We start from the raw sequence: 17,749 nt of genomic DNA on the forward strand, positions 1-17,749 counted from the left end.
ACAAGGCTGAATAGTTAGCCCCATTTTTAGTTTTCATTATGTACAGCAGTATGTAGCAAAAGACTCCCCTGGGCAAAGCAAATGTGCTCCTTGGGGATTTACTTCAAACAATAAATGGATAAACAGAACACCAAGGAGAAATCTTTCTATTTAACCATGCACATGTATGTGTATAATACACGCATATACATAGAAAGTATACAATAAATCCATCAAAGCATTAAGCATTGTCTCAGTATGGTGGATCTATGGAGTGCTTTGTAGACAGCCCTCCTTGCCTATCAATTCTTTTTAGTTTCAAAATGTGAATATGTACTATTTTTGCAACATAAAATTTCAAAAAATGTTAACTCAAATTAAGCTGGATACATTCCTTCAGTCTGTCCTATATTTGTATAGTGCTCCAGACTGCTCAAATATCACTTCATTTAATTTTTTTTATTTTTTATTTATTTATTTTTTTATCTAGAGACAGGCAGAGTCTTGCTCTGTTGACCAGGCTTGTCTTGAACTCCTAGATCCTCCCGGATCCTCCCACTTCCACCTCCCAAAGTGTCGACATTACAAGTGGGAGCCATCATACCCAGTCAACTTCATTTGAGAAATCTTTCCCCGGTATTCAATATATTATGAATAATTCCTTTCTTCTTGTTTAGATAGCATCTTAGTCATGTCTCTATTACCTCACTTGTCACATGATAATCAGTTGCTCACCCATCCATCTCCCTTGATTGCTCATGAGCTCCTCGAGAAGAGTCTGATTTTCAGCACCTTGAAAAACGTGCAATACATACATGCTTCATACGCAGAGAAGGAAATGATATCACTATAATGTTATCATTCCCAGAATTCAATGCCTGTATTTGTAAATTGTTCTAGATACTCTGCCAACAACCTGAGAATGTTATGCTTTTTCCCTAAAATTTCCATCCATTACTGAGTGTCTACAGTCATAGTTAACTCAATTGCGATGTGACCTCTGGCCAAGCCCATTCATAGTTTTTAGTTTAGGTGATTTTTAATTCTAATTTTTGAGTTTGATAGTTTCCTTTTTGTTTTTTTAATCTAGCAGTGTTTGGTAACTTCAACATCACTATATCCCTGTGTCTTTGCTCCTACTGGTCTCTGCTTGGAATAATATCTCAAGGTTTTATTCACCTGGAAAAAGTTTCTACTCATCCTTAAAGAGTCAGCTTAATTAGGCCAGGCATGGTGGCTCATGCCTGTAATCCCAGCACTTTGGGAGGCCAAGGTGGGTGGATCACCTGAGGTCAGTAGTTTGAGACTAGCCTTGCCAACATGGTGAAACCTCGTCTTTAATAAAATTACAAGAAATAGCTGGTCATGGTGGCAGATGTCTGTAATCCCAGCTACTCAGTAGAGTGAGGCAGAAGAATTGTTCAAACCTGGGAAGCAGAGGTTGCAGTGAGCTGAGATCACACCACTGCACTCCAACTTTGGCGACAGAGCGAGACTTCATCTCAAAAAAAAAAAACAAAAAAAACAAAAACCAACTTAAATAATACCTTCTCTGAGAAGCCTTTATATCTTCCTATTCTTTCAGTAAGAGTTGAAAATTCCACAACTTTTGAAACATTTGTGCCTCTATTACTATGTGTCAGTCACTGAACTGAGTCCGTAGGATAGAAAGAAGGAAATGTAGACCCTGCGTTTATGGAACTCATGGTCTAGCATGGAAAACAGCCATATGAACAAATAACCACACTACAGGTCCTCAGAGCTCAAACCCTATTCTAAATACTGCTAAATTAATATTCTGTGAGGTTTTGAAAGTACTAGGGCCAGAGACAATATCACTGTTAGGATGAATTTCCATCCAAGTGAACATTGGGCCCTCATCATCCAAGGTGATATGTGTGTGCCTCTTCCTTGCAACCCACCAGGGCCTAACACATCATATCACCACTGTTGAAATTAGGAAACAGGCCTAGAAGTCCAAGAGCTTGACCAAAGAAACTCAGCTGTTAGGTAGCAGAACCAGGTCGGTATGATTCTTCTTCAATATCCTGCCAGTTACCTGGTCAAGTGGCCTCAAAATCAACAAAGGACAAGTATAGATTGACATGCTTCAATGGAGAGAGGCTGTAAAGGAAGAGTTTATACACAAGAATAGAACAGAAATGTTTGAGAAGTATCTCTGGGGATGTGAAGTAGGAGGAGGCACACCAGGTTTCACCTTGGTCAAGTGAATCTATAATTCCAACCTGGGCCTCACCCCTGAGCTCCAGTCTTAGTTATCTGTTTTTCTTACTCTAATATAAAATCCGCAGGGCAGAACGTAATCTCTAGGTTGTTCACCACAAATTAAAGCAGAGTCTGGTTTATAGTAAGTACTTAATAAATACATGAACTATCAAAGAAGCTAAAGAAACATTCCACACTCTTGGGGGAAGGGATTACCATGAAACAGACCCTAGCAGTCACTTACAAATACAGTTGACCCTCATTATTTGTGGATCCCACATTTGCAAATTTGCTTACTTGCTGAAATGTCTTTGTAATCCCCAAATTAATACTTGTGGAGCTTTCGAGGTGATTCATGGAAATACACATAGTAGTGAAAATTGTGTCACTCCTTGCACACGTCCCAAGATAAGGTCAAATAAGGTGACCCTGGGTCTTCTTGTTCAGCTCTCATTCAAAGATGACTCGAGGACAGAGACCGTAGTGGGTAGTGTAGTGTGGTGCAAGATGCTGTGGCTCTGGGGCCAGTTGGACGGGGTCTGAATCTTAACACTGGCACCTGTTAGTGGAGCGACCTCAGGTAAATCACTTAACACTTCTGCACCTCCCTTACTCTTTGGAAAGAAAAAATTCAATCTATCAGGATGAGTGGTTTTTAGGATTAAGATTATAACCTAAGTGAGATATGTACATATGTACATATTTACCTTGGAAACAAGGGCTTAGTATTTGATTAATTCAGTGTTCCAGGCAACTTTATAGAATATCACTACTGCAAATAATAAGAATTGACTGTAATCATTTATAAAGAAAGAGCAGAGATGTAGACAAAACAATTATTTGGATGAGCTAGAGGCAGGCTTCAAGAAGCTTTTGAAGAAACAACTTCACCAGACACATAAGGTGTGGAAAAGGCTTGCAAGGAGAGAGAATGGTGCCTACAGAGAGAAGTCTAGATGGTGGAAAAAAACAGGTAGGTTCAGGAAGTGGCACTTAGGAAGTCTAGAGCAGTAGAAGATGAGGCCAGAACACGGTGCCACAGCGTTTCTCTGCACCCTGTATACACCCTGTACTGCAGAACCTCACTCTTTGCATTGAATTCTTGGTTTCTAGTTCTCTCTTCCATTAATCTCTAAGCCCCTCAAGGTCAAGGTCTCTAAGAAATGATAGGTACAGCCCTCTAAATTTGCAAACAAGTCATTATTAAACACAGATACACCCAAAAAGGCTACAAAAATAACGTCGGATTTCAACTGCAGTCATAGCAGTTCACAACTGGTATAGATTTGCAATTTGTCCATGATTTTTCTCTGACAACTGCTGTAACTCTGTCATAAACCCTTTTCATTGTTTTGGACACCCAGACATTTGTTAGAATGTCTGGGAAAAACATTCTAAAAGAGCCAGACAGATCTTGGTCTTTTTAGTGTAAATGATTGATTGGTTGATTGACTGAGATGGGGTCTCATTATGTAGCCCAGGCTGGTCTGAAACTCAGGTTCAAGCAATCCTCCTAACTCAGCCTCCCAAGTGGCTGGAATTACAGGCACACACCACTACGCTGGGCTCTAATGTGATGTATTAACGAGGCTTAAACATACGATCCATTAGACAATGCTGCCACCTCACGCTAAAGATTTCTTTTAATTCACTCTAATAGACTTATTTCTCTATATGTAAGATAGAATTTTACCATAGTAAAACACAAGGAAGCATATTGATGTACATATATGTTACAAACAGGATAAGGAAAGTAATATAATTGTCTCCACAAAAGCTTGCAAAACCCTGGCCAAAACACAGTAAACAGGATGCTAAACTCACAGCTTACATTTCTCCACTGAGACCTAGGAAAAACAATGCCAGTTTTTGTACAGTCACAAAACTAAGCACTGTGAGAATTTGCAAGATTTAGTAAACTTGTATATTCTCCCCACCCTGATACACAAGTAGCCAAAGGAGTCTATCAGTGTTACTCCAACAAAGGAGGTTCAATCTCCAACCTCCAAAATGAAACCCTCACTGTCCAATATCTGAATTTATATTTCCAAACATCTAAAATCTTAATGAAAACTAAAAGCAGTGCATTAGCTTTTCCCCCATACAATTCTTGGTATAATTTTGCTTAGGCATGACACAGTTGGTGCTATTATCTAAAAACATATGGATAGAACCAACGTTACTAGAAACCAAATGAAAATATTGTGAAGGTGAAAAGGGGAAGGGGAGTGTTGTTTTTAAACAGATTCGGTGCTATCATTCTCCCCTCATAGATTGGGTGTGATCAAATGACATCGTGCTGTACAGCTAAGTATGTCTTGTATTTTATGACAAAGTAGGGTAACAAATTATTTATTGAGGACCTGTTGGGTACACAGAGGCATGCTAGAAGCTGTAAAAGTCTTGATTCTTGCCCTCAAGAAACTTTCAAGGTTGTACACAGCCTGATAGAAGGTAGTCAAAAAGCAAATACTTCAAGGACTATCCATCTCAACTACCTTAGGTATTTACTTTACCCTTCTACAAGTCTCTGAGTATTTCCAGTACCCCTTTACTATCTCTGATGGACTCTATGGTTCAACATTCTTTATAGCCACAGGCTTTCATGGTCTTCATGTTATTATTGAATCTCTATTTCTCTCTATCTGCCTCCTTTGCCAATTAAAATTCTTCTTTCCATCCAACCACCACTTTGGCTTTGGAGCTGCCTCCTGATATTGACACTTCATAGACATAATATGACTACACTTATATGCCTCTATCTACTGATGAGGATCCTACTTTTTTAGTATAAATAGTGCCATTGACTTCCAATCAATTACTTTTGATAATATTCAAAGTATTGGATAATATCTGATAATACTCCTAAAACAAATAATGAGTGATGTTCTCTCATATATGTATATAATCAAATGTGAAATGGAGGAGAAGATGGGGAGGACCTTAGACTCAGAGACTGTATTCAGGTCTTTGTAATGGCATTTATTTGACATAATTATGCATTTAAAAGTAAGTAAATTTGTCATCAGATCAGTCTGAAATTTATAGACTTTTGTTGGTGTGAAACATACTTTATATATAATCATTTACCCATGGGAATGCTTTTGATTAATGTTATCTGTTAAATATTTCAGTTCTCAATATTTCCACTGTTAATAGTATATATCTTTTCGGAGCTGATCTGGAGAATTCGAGGACCACGTGCTAATTGCTATTTGATGTTATTCTGGTAGGACAATTGATGGGCTTTGGGTTTCGGGGAGTTGGAATTTGAAGGCGGGTCTGAGTCTACAGATCTTGCCACTGACTTTTGGCAAGTCTGTTGATTGTGCCTTTGAAAGTGCCTTTAAATGCCTTCTAGAAGGCTGGGCATGATGGCTCATGCCTGTAATCCCAGCACTTTGGGAACCGAGGTGGCTGGATCATTTGAGGTCAAGAGTTTGAGACCAGCCTACAATGTAAAACTTTGTCTCTCCTAAAAATACAAAAAATTAGCCAGGCGTGGTGGCACATACCTATAGTCCTAGCTACTCAGGAGGCTGAGGCAGGAGAATCACCTGAACCTGGGAGTTGGAGGTTGCATGAGCTGAGATTGTGCCACTGCATTCCAGCCTGGATGACAGAACAAGACTCCATCTGAAAAAAATAAATAAAATCAAATAATAAATAAATAAATAAATAAGTAGAGTACATGTTTTGACTGTTCTGTACATTTCCAACAGGATAACAGTAACATCACAGGACATCCTTGGGGCATTGTTTCTATAAGTTTGCGGTTATTAACAGTTACTAGGTTAAAAATGTAATAAATACATGTAATAGAGGTAACAAATTAATAAATAAGTTTGAGAAATGCTTGGTAAATTCAACAGGACTTCTCAGAACAATGAATTTATATGGCCATGATTGTGTTTTTTTGTTTTTTGTTTTTTTTTCAAGGAGCTTTTGCAAGACTCTGTAGTACACCAGTTTGGGAACTGTTGGTATAGGAATCAGGATAATTAGGATTTGGCCTATTCCAGGTAGAGGTTGTCACTATGTTCAAGGAATTATTCTTAGTCTTTGGTCTTTGCATATATCAGCAAATTAACAAGCAAAAATATCAGAATTGGGCCTTGGCTCAGGCCTAACAAATCAGAATATCTGAAAAGTATGGGTGTGGATAAACTTCTGCGTGATTCCATGTACTCCAGAGACTGAAAACCACTCAATTACAATAGGCCTTCTCACCCCTTGCTAAATGAATTGTTAATCCTACTTGAGTATGCTTCTGTTTTGTTTTCTTGGGCCTGGTCCAGAGACTAGACTGTTGCTACAGTTAAGTTCAATTTTTATCATTCTTCCCACAGTATCTGTATCCCGATTTTCAGATTCCATTTCATCAGTGGGACAAATTTAAAGGTCAGTATAGGACAAGTTGTAAACATTAATGGAAAAGAGATTGTATTATATTGATATTGTCCTTCTAATCTGGCAGCCTTGAATTTAATTTAGAAAATGCTGCTATTTCTAATTTTACCTTGATTTTGATATATTTTACTATTAGGGATCACATACATAATTTTCCTCTTTTTCTTGACTTCCTTGTCAGGTAATATGTTTTTGAAAGCTTCTGGTTAACTTCTAATTGCAGGTAAGTGTTGGTTTCTGTTTGCTTAACAAGCTCATTGAGGTTTTATTTCTTTGAGATGGAGTCTTGCTCTGTTACCCAGGCTGGAGTGGGATAGTGTGATCTCGGCTCACTGCCACCTCCACTTCCCTGGTTCAAGCAATTCGCATGCCTCAGCCTCCCTAGAAGCTGGGATTACAGGTGCCTTCCACCACACCCAGCTATTATTTTATTTTTTTAGTAGAGATGGGGCTTCACCATGTTGCCCAAGCTGGTCTCAAACTCCTGACCTCAGATGATCCACCCAACTCAGCCTCCCAAAGTGCTGGGATTTTAAGTGTGAGCCCCCACACCTCACCAATTCTCCCATTTTTTACAGGGTAGTCTTTTTGAACTTCTAAGAGCTCTTAAAATAGTAAAGCCCTGCCATAACGCTGTTAAAAGCCTAAGATATAAAATATGCAGTAACATGCTTTTCTTAACACTAATAAAAAAAGTGTTTTCTAATCAGTCCATGTTTTCATAAAAAGGACAAAAACAAAAGATTTAGAAACAAACTGTACATAGAAAGTACATATTCCCTGAAACTCCCAAGTGAGTGTGAAGGAGTCACTTTCAAAACCTACTGCCCGCCACCCAAAACACAAGGAGAAAATAAGAATGTTATCCTCTTCCATACTCAATCATCAGTAGCAAGGTACTCAAAGCCCAGTTTAAAGGAATGCTTCTACAGATTCTCTATTGTACTGGAGATTTAGCCCTTTCTATTCTTCTAACTCACTGATTCCTACTTGTATATCTTTTTTTTGTTAATTTTTAATTTGTCATTGTTTTTGAGACCTAGTCTCACTGTCTCCAGTCTGGAGTACAGTGGTGCAATTTTGGTTTGCTGCAAGCTCCGCCTTCCTGGGTTCATGCCATTCTCCTGCCTCAGCCTCCCGAGTAGCTGGGACTACAGGTGCCCACCACCACGCCTGGCTAATTTTGTGTATTTTTAATAGAGATGGGGTTTTCACTGTGTTAGCCAGAATAGTCTCGATCTCCTGACCTCATGATCTGTCCGCCTCAGTCTCCCAAAGTGCTGGGATTACAGGCGTGAGCCACTGCACCCAGCCTCTACTGATATATCTTTAATAATTTCCCCATTCTGCTTTCCATCAGGTTTTCTGATTGTCCTTTCTAAGAATGAGTTAGAGGCTTCATTCATTTTCATTCTTTTCTTAATGACATAAGGATTTTAAGGCAATGAATATTTCTCTGAGCTCTCCTCTAGTCTCTAATCAGTAATTATTGCATTATTGCTATTCTCTACATACGTGGCAGCTTTAATTTCAAGTCCCATTTTGACCTAAGGGCTGTTGGCATTAATTTCAAAATTCCACAAACCAACATTTGTTTTCTGGTTTTGTTACTAACTTATAGATTCAACTAAGATCAGAAAATGACATCTGTCCTTTTTCTACCTTTCAGTATTTGGGGTGATCTTCATTGAAAAAGAGTAGCTTCTTGAATGTTCCAGATAGGAAGACAGAGGGAGAGGGGGAGAGACGAATAGATAGAAGTTTTGTATTTTAACTATGGTTTAATTCTAAGCATTCTGAAATTGCATTGAGTTTCTTAAACCACGAATAACAAGGGTGTTTGATTTCCAAATTCACATAGCTTTTTGTTAATCTCTTCATTATTGCCTTCTAACTTTAACTGCTTCACATTTAAATTATAAATTATATGGTGTGGGTGGTACCAATTGTTGTTAAATCTTCTGACTTGCTTTATGAATTAATATATAATTAATGTTTCTCCCACAGTCCACATATGCTTGAGAAGAAAATAGAGTATCTAATTATTGGGTACAAAGGTCTATATTTGTCTGTTATACCATGTTCTTTCACTGGTTATTCAAATCTACATATGGGCATTCTGTGTAACTTACTTATGGTAAGCAGGGTATGCTGAGGTCTCCAAATATGATGGCAGACTTGTCAGTTTCTCCCTGTGGTTTATTCAGTTTTTCTTCTGTATTTTGAGGTTATTTTTACAGGTACCTAAAATATGAAAATTGCTACATCCTCCTAATTAACAGTCATTTAGCATCAAGTTCTTACTAATGCTTTCTGTTCCAAAATCCCTTTTTGTTTGATACTGAAGCTCCATCACTTGCTTTTGGTTAATGTACACTGGCATATCTTTATCACTCTCTCTCCTTTATAAAAACTTTCAATCTTCTCATATCTTCATAGTTTAAATATGATGGATTAAAACAGCTGGATTTTCTTTTTGGTTCCATCTGGCTAACTAGTAACTTTCGGCCATTTACATTTGTTGTGACTGATTTATGTGGACTTCCTTCTCTCATCTTTAGAACTTCTATTTCTCTCACTTTCTAATATAATTTTAATATCTCCTCCTAGGATTCTACTAAGACATATTTTAGACCTCATTCTGGACTTCCTCCTCCCACAACCCCACCAACTTCTGCCCTATCATCTATCCTCATGTCTCTCTGTGCAACATACTGACTTACTTTTGGGAGATAATTGTCTAACCAATTGATTCTTTCTTCTGATGTCTAATCCATCCTCTGAGTTTCTTATTTCAACAATTGCATTTTCTATTTCTTTATTTCATTTTATTTTGAGACAGAGTCTTACTCTGTCACCCAGGCTGGACTGCAGTGGCATGCACCTGGAGCCTTGGCCTCATAAGCTCAAGCGATCCTCCCACCTCAGCCTCCTGACTAGCTAGGACTATAGGCACATGCTCCACACCCAGCTATTCTTTTTTTTTTTTTTTTTTTTTTTTTTTGGTGGTGTTGGGGTATTTTTTATAGAAATGAGTTCTCACGATGTTGCCCAGGCTTGTCTCCAGCTTCTGGTCTCATACCATCCTCCCACCTCAGCCTCCCAAAGAGTGCTGGGATTACAGGTGTGAGCCACCATATCGAGCTATATGTTTTGTTTCTGTAAGTTCTATTTCATCCATTTTCTTTTCAGGTCCTCCTCATCATTCCTGGCAGTCTTACTGATTGCTCAATTTTATGGGTCCATCTTTTTTTAAATTATGTTTTATGTGTAACTATTTTCTCACAATTCTAATATTTGAAGTCTGTGCTCTGTATCTGATAATTCCAAAACCTATAGTCTTTGGGAAACATATTATTAATTATTTCTAACAATTCTCAAATATGTTGGGTTGAGACTACTTGAATGCTATGATTTGACTGAATTCATATTTGCCTGCTTTTAATCTTTGGGAATCCTACAGGCTTAAGGTAGAGATGCTTTCCTACAAAAAGTATCTGTGTCTGCTTCTGATGAGAGCTGTCGGCACAACTAACATGAGACCACTTTACCACCATGCATAATCCTGACATTCTCTTGGATTCTCTTGGAGAATCTCAGCATTACACAAGGTTCTCAAATTTGGCTCCCCAACCTTACTCATTTATACACAGAAGACTAGACTGCTTAGTATAAGTGGTGACTCCCTTCCTCCTACCCTGGAAGAAACAAAACAGATCTTTCATCTGAATGTGATCACAGACTAGGAAATTCTGAAGGTGAATAACTGGAGGCTGTGGGCTGCAGGGAAAGACGGGTGTCTTTCCTGACCATAGAAATAGGTCAGAAGCTGCCCTAAAGGCTGTGTGCTGCAGCATTTCACTCTTTAGCTCAACTACCATTCCCTCCACAAGAGTGTGAATGGAAGCTTCTTAGAGCAACATGCTGTCTTTAAATAAAATCAAATTTTTGCTAAAAGTCATGGTCATGGTTCAAAAAGCAAAACGAAACACCTCTGGCTTTGGAAGGCTTTCTCAGTAATGTCCTAGAATTCAGGTTACAGGCTGCACTTCATGTTAACTAAACAGAAAACCAGCCTGACCAACATCCTTCTGCCCCATGGCTTGCTCTCAGCTCCTCTTGGTTGGGCCTAGGGCAGCCAGGCTGTCTGGTTGCAATCCTCGCTCTGTTACCTGTGACCTTGGACAAGTTACCTACCTTTAGTTGCCTCATCCATATGATGCAGATATTAATAATACTCTCTTTTTAAGTTATTAAGAGGATGGGTAGAGCTAATAAAAAGTAAAAAACAAGAGCTAATGAAATGTAAGAAATAAAAAGACTTGGTAAGCATAGGCACAGAGGGGGAAAAAAGTAAAAATAAGTAATTGAAAAGGCTAGTGTCTAGCACATAAAAATTCATCAGGAATTAATTCTATAACATGAACACAATTTTGCAAAACTTCAAAGTACATACAACTTTTACTATGGTATACATACGGATAATAAATTTACAACTGTAGACATGTTTGTCTACACTAAATATTACAAAGACCAATCAGATACTAAATCATTAAGTGATTATCAGTCAGTATGTTTAATTTTCTTATACTTCTATATTTTCTATAGATCACGTTTGTAACAGAAAGAAAACAAACCGAATGAAAATGAAATGAATAAAAATAATTAAGACAGAAAGAAGGCTCACAAAGTAATACAAAATAAGTCTTAGGGTTTCTGTCAAATTCTTAATAAAAGTACCTTCTTTGCTCCAAGCTGCACGTTGGCTTTGCCTTTGACTCAGGTGGCATTTATTTGCATGATGATTGATTCTATCGAGTAGGCACTGCTTCAGCCCTAGAGGAAGAACAAAACATCTCTAGAACACCGCAGCATTCCTGATTCCCACTTGAGAAGGCCTAACAAAATAGCATGTAACTTAACAGCAGCAGATCAGTGTTAAAAAGTCTGGAGTAAAGGAGAAAAAGTAAAATTGGAACATTTCCAGAATCTCACAAAAAACAACAAACCAATGTTCTAAGTGCCCAACATGACCAAATTAGAACCTTACATAAAGGTTACTGTTAATGTGTATCCCAGCAGGTAGCTCTGTCTCCCAGACTGCAGTGCAGTGGCGCCATCTTGGCTCTCTGCAAGCTCCACCTCCTGGGTTCATGCCATTCTCCTGCCTAAGCCTCCCGAGATGCTGGGACTACAGGCGCCCGCCACCATGCCTAGCTAAATTTTGTATTTTTTTAGGAGAGATGGGGTTTCGCCATGTTGGTCAGGATGGTCTCGATCTCCTGACCTTGTGATCTGCCGGCCCGGGCCTCCCAAAGTGCTGGGATACCTTTTTCATTCTTGAAAGTAGGAGCTACAAAAAAAAAAAAAAAAAAAAGAAAAAAAAGAAAAGGAGGCAGAGATTGCAGTGAGCAGTGATTGTACCACCCACTCCATTGGGGCAACAGAGCAAGATCCTGTCTCAATACAATTAATTAAGTAAATAATAAAACCAATATTTCTTTACTGTGTGGGGAAACTCAAAATGAGCTCAGCACATCCATATGTAATGCTAAGCTTTTTTCCCTCCCCACGCTTTTGTTTTTCTGAGCTTTTACAGATGGATATCATGTCCAGAAAACTATTCTGTAGTATCAACACCACAGTTAATATGTATTCTGATTATACAGAATGATTCTTAACAGGATGTTAGCTCCCAAAACACATACATAAGCATGTAAAGGAAATACAACTGAAAAAATAACTATAGCAACAAAACTCTTCTGGAGAGAGTTCTGAAGTCTGAAGTAGTCACACATATTTTTACCCTAAATGCAACTATTACTATCTCAACCATAGAAATGATCAAAGTAAGGGCTGGAGATATTTAGATTTTAATCACCATAATGTGGATTATGTCACATAATGGAATTAGTCGGCTGAATGTTTGAAAATCCTCAAGTTACTTTAAATTACTCATATTTTGAGGGTCTACAGAACATTTCATAACTAACCTAGCACACTGTGACCTTTACCCCACTTCTGTAAGACTTCCAATCACAAAAAAGAAGCTATACAAATTTCAGTATTTTTCATCAAAATACTTCATATAGCCATAGATTTTAAACCATTACGTCTTATCCAGATTCCATATTAGATCATTAACATTTTTCTAGATTTTCTTGTTATTCTTTTGTAACCTTTATTTTTAGTATCTTAAAAACACTTTATTAAATATAACACGTTCAGAAAAGTACACAAAATATAGCTTAAAGTAGACCTTAACAAGTTATTCTAAATTATTTGTCCATGTAACCACCAACCCTGGTCCAGAAATATATTACAGCCAGTATCCAAGAAGCCCACAGATGTACCTTTCAGTTCACACCTCTCTACCTCCCACCTAGATGGACTCCTTACCCTACCCTGTGTGTAATCACCTCTTTTTTCTTTTTCTTTTTCTTTTTTTTTTTAGACGGAGTCTCGCTCTGTCGCCCAGGCTGGAGTGCAGTGGCGCGATCTCGGCTCACTGCAAGCTCCGCCTCCCGGGTTCACGCCATTCTCCTGCCTCAACCTCCCGAGTAGCTGGGACTACAGGCGCCCACAACCGCGCCCGGCTAATTTTTTGTATTTTTAGTAGAGACGGGGTTTCACCGTGGTCTCGATCTCCTGACCTTGTGATCCACCCGCCTCGGCCTCCCAAAGTGCTGGGATTACAGGCGTGAGCCACCGCGCCTGGCCCCTCTTTTTTCTTGATAGTTTTACTGCCCAACTATGAATCCATAAATAAGTGTTTCTCAGTTTTCTTTTCATTTATGTTCTATGGCTCCTTGGAGGGCAGCAGACCATTACAATAGGTAAGACTTTCTTTCACTCTAAGGACCGATTTTCACTCCACTGCAGGTGATATTGCCTCCACTAAGAATGTATGCCCTAACCAACATTAGTTTTGCCTATTTTTGAAGTCTGTATAGAGGAAATTGTACAAAATAAGTTTTGAAGGTCTGGTCTCTTTTGCTCAACATAGTGTTCAAGATCTGTCCATCTCATCCCACATAACTGTAAGCCATTTTATGAATACCACAATCATCCAGTTTATTGGAATGAACATTTGGGTTCTTTTCTGTTTGGGGCTATTATAAATGATGCTGCTCTGAACATTCCTGTGTCTCCTGGCACCTATGTACTCATTTCTTGTGGAGTATATATCCACAAGATTCCTGAACCATAGGGTATGAGTATCTTCCACATTCGAGTTTCACAAAATAAAGCTAGTAATCATTTCCATTTCTGCCCAGTTTTAAGAAATGACATTTATAATCAGACAACAGAAAAGAACAAAAGAACAGTAAGAAGAGCAGGGATTTAGAGATCCTTACCTGTTTTATAACTCTGTGATCTGTATATGTCCCTGAGCCCTTTCATAAGTCTATCTGAAGCTTGCACTAACCCAGACACTGCAGGCTGAAACAGAAAGGCCACTGTTTACTAGGGTCAACTGAATCAACTAATGTAAAGATTTGAGGTATTTCAACCTGCTCTAAAAGATTACAGTAGCCAGGCACGGTGGCTCACACCTGTAATCCCAGCACTTTGGGAGGCTGAGGCAGGTGGATCACTTGAGGCCAAGAGTTTGAAATCAACCTGGCCATCAGGATGAAACCACATCTCTACTAAAAAATTACAAAAGTCAGTCAGGTGTGGTTGCACGTGCCTGTAGTCCCAGGTGCCCAGGAAGCTGAGGCAAGATAATCAGTTGAACCTGCAAGGTGGAGGTGGTAGTGAGCTGAGATGGTGCCACTGCACCCTGGCCTGGGCCACAGAGCAAGGCGCCATCTCAAAAGAAAAAAAAAAAAGAAAAGAAAAAAGAAAAAGATTACAATAAAAATTGATCACTACTCAACAATCTAAGAAGTGAAAAAAAAAAGTACAATTAAATGAAGCACTATGAAGTTTCAAGAGAGTATAAAACTAGACACAAATGGTTCATTTCCTTTTTCTTATCACCTAAAAACCTCTAGCCAACATGTTCATACCACCATGGACTCCATGATAGCCTAGAATTCAGTATGAGTCTATTTCAAACCCCAGCAATTTTTGAAAATACTAGAAGACACTCAGGGTGACATTATTAACTAAAATAGGCTTCCATTCAAAAGACTACAAGTAAGAATATTACACAGACGGTCTAGTTCACACATTAGACACTGAGAACCATGTGCGCCAACATGCAACTGGTTTCAGTTTTTCAGTGCAGGGACTCCTGTAATGATGAAAACAGATCAATATGTTATTCTAAGACTAAATAGAAATGGAACTACTTTTTGGTCATGTGAAACTAAAGGTTTTAAAGACTGCACTAGACTTCGAAGGGCAAAAAAATCAAGTTGATAAAAATATTACTTCCTAGCTATGTAACCATGAACTTATTTCATATCTATAAAATATGAGAAGTTTTTCCTATCTCTAAAATATCAAGAGTACCTATTTCACACGGTTGGTATGATGACTGAATGAAAAGATCCATAAAGTATTTAGCATAGTATCAGTCATGCAAAAATGTTCAATAATTTATACTTCTTTTGAAGATAACTCAAACTGGAATTGATCACAAGACACAGAAAGTACAGTGACATTAATTCAAATGCTACAATCTTAGTTTTGTAAATAATCAAGATATGGGGAAGTAACTACATTTCTTTGTTGTATGAAAAACTACCTATTAAATTAATATATAAAGAAGATTGAAGGAGGGAGAGTTAGCTATCTGATTTCAACATTTGGCATTTACTTGCCTAACAATTCATTTCCTGTTTTGGAGAACCTGTGACCAAGACAACATAACTGGTTCTTGGATATTGTGGAGTTGGTAAATAGCTCTAATACAAGGCAGGAAGCAGTAAGTGTTCAGAGAAACATCTGATATTTCCCTACACTGTCTAAGCATTTTATGTGTATATATGCACCATTTTAATTTATTTTTCATAGGTACCATCCAAAAGATATGTACTGTCTATCCATATTTTAGAGTTGAGAAAAGTGAAACCATACAAAGTGTGTTTGTCACCAAACTCAGTGTTCCTTTCCCATCCTGCTTCTTCACACAAAAGAGACGTTAAGTCAAAAGAGAAACATTACTTTTGGTCTGGTGAGAGCAGGATGGATCAAAGTCAGCTTCATGAAGGAGAAATAATTTGAGCTGTGTTTTGTAGGAGAGAATGAATTTGAATGTACAGATGCTACAGAAGGAAGGTCAGCAGAGAAAATAGCATAGACAAGCTGGAAAGGGGCATATACAGGGATCAGCAGGTGGTTCCAGGATGTGAAGAGCAGATGAACAGGGTAAAAAGTGGCTATTCATAGATGAGAAAGATAACCTTGGGCAACAAGGCATATGAGTGTGGCTGGGCATGGTGGCTCATGTCTGTAATCCCAGCACTTGGGCAGGGTAAGGTAGCAGGAGTGCTTGAACTCAGGTGTTCAAGACCAGCATGGTCAACACAGTGAGACCTCATCTCAACTAAAAATAAAAAAATTTAGCTTGGTGTAGTGGCACATACCTGTAGTCTGAGACACTTGGGAAGCTGAGGCAGGAGGACCACTGGAGCCTTGGAGATAAAGGCTAGTTAAAGTGAACTATGATTGTGCCACTGCACTCTAGCCCAGGTGATAGAGCAAGACCCTGTCTCAAAAACAATAAGCATATAACTGAATCCACCACTAAGGCAGGAATGGAAGGGGAGAGCAGTTGAGATTGTCATGTTCATGAATTGCCTGGTATTAACTATAATTACTTAACCATAAAATCCAGGCTCCAGATATTTATACACGCTTCCACATTTAAATGGTCTTACCTTTCAGTCTTCTTAATTTTCTCTAATATTGCCCAATTTTCTTTTTCAGTTCCTTCATCCTCCAACTGTTTCCCACTCATAGGCTCTTCTTTCATCTCATAGTGATCTAAGTCTTCTATATCCTGCAAAAAGAAGAGAAATGTTAGGTTATTCAACCGACTTTTCTTCAACAGTTTCTTATGCTGAAAGTTCAATTATTCTTGACTCAATGGGGAACAAGAAACAGAATATATCTATCCTACGGTGAGAGAGAAAAAGCCCCACATTCCATTCAAGGGGTCCCACATTTTATATCCTGTATTTTCTTTAAAAGCTAGACTCTGGGTAAAGCAGATTTAAAAGCTTTACAAAGTCACAACTAGTATGAAATAGACCATCATTAATTTATTTACTTCTTTATTTAACTTATCTTCTTTTATTTTTTTGAGGATAGAGTCTCACTCTGTCACTCAGGCAGGAGTATAGTGGGGCAATCTCTGCTCACTGTAACCTCTGCCTCCCAGGTTCAAGTGATTCTCATGCCTCAGTCTCCTGGGTAGCTGGGATTCCAGACGTACACCACCATGCCCAGCTAATTCCTTTGTATTTTGAGGAGAGACAGGGTTTCACCATGTTGGCCAGGTTGGTCTCAAACTTCTGACATCAAGTGATCTGCCCACCTCAGCCTCCCAAAGTGCTGGGATTACTGGCATGAAACACCACGCCCGGCCAAGCCATCTTTTAAATCTCCTCTTAAGAGAAACCTTTGAAACGGTTTGGCAGCAGGTGTCAAGAACCTTAACTGTTCATAGTTTGTTCCAGAAACTCGACTTCTAGAATTGTATTAGAAGAAACTAGTCTAAGATGTAAGCACAAATTTAGGCATAAGGATATCTATTCCAACCTTGCAACCACAAAAACAAACACAAAATCTGCATGTGCAAAAATAGCAAAACAGTTAACTCAAGTCCATGAAATATTAAGAGGCCACTGAAATACCAATACAGCATAATTTCTCCTGTATTGAAAAACTTTGAAATGAAAAATGGAATACACAAAGGAATAGAAAGAATTTTAATTATGCTGAAATAAGCACAGAAAAAGACCAGAAGAACTCATATTGAAATGTTAATTTCAATTAATTTTAGTTATTATCTCTGGAGAGATTTGGTACTTCCCCTAATTTCCAGGTTTATGGTTTTATGTAGGAAGCATCTATTGATGTTAACAACTTAAATATAAGTTAAAAAAAGCATTTGATCTCAGGTGCTCAGGAGGCTGAAATAGAAGGATCGTTTGGGCGCAGGACTTTGAGGCTGCAG

General features: G+C 38.4%; 1 protein-coding gene across 4 annotated transcripts in view; it reads right to left on the reverse strand.

Annotated features, from left to right (window-relative positions):
• Window positions 1-5,717: 5,717 nt before the first annotated feature.
• The window catches only part of LOC105488303 (ubiquitin-conjugating enzyme E2 Q2-like), a 33,518-nt gene continuing 21,486 nt past the window's right edge, over window positions 5,718-17,749 (reverse strand). The window contains exons 8-10 of one of the 4 annotated variants that reach the window (XR_011626152.1): window positions 16,449-16,570; window positions 11,356-11,451; window positions 5,718-5,841 (exon numbers count right to left, since the gene is read on the reverse strand). Coding sequence is in view for 2 of the 4 variants with exons in the window: in XM_071100671.1 (XP_070956772.1) it covers window positions 11,427-11,451; window positions 16,449-16,570 (147 nt within the window). In the remaining 2 variants the exon portion in view is untranslated. Of the gene's footprint in view, window positions 5,842-11,352; window positions 11,452-14,077; window positions 14,357-16,448; window positions 16,571-17,749 lie in introns of those variants that run through there. The other 3 variants (XM_071100671.1, XR_011626153.1, XM_071100672.1) reach the window with 3 other exon arrangements.

The sequence above is a fragment of the Macaca nemestrina genome, chromosome 7 (genome assembly GCF_043159975.1).
Source record: "Macaca nemestrina isolate mMacNem1 chromosome 7, mMacNem.hap1, whole genome shotgun sequence".
NCBI lineage: Eukaryota > Metazoa > Chordata > Mammalia > Primates > Cercopithecidae > Macaca > Macaca nemestrina.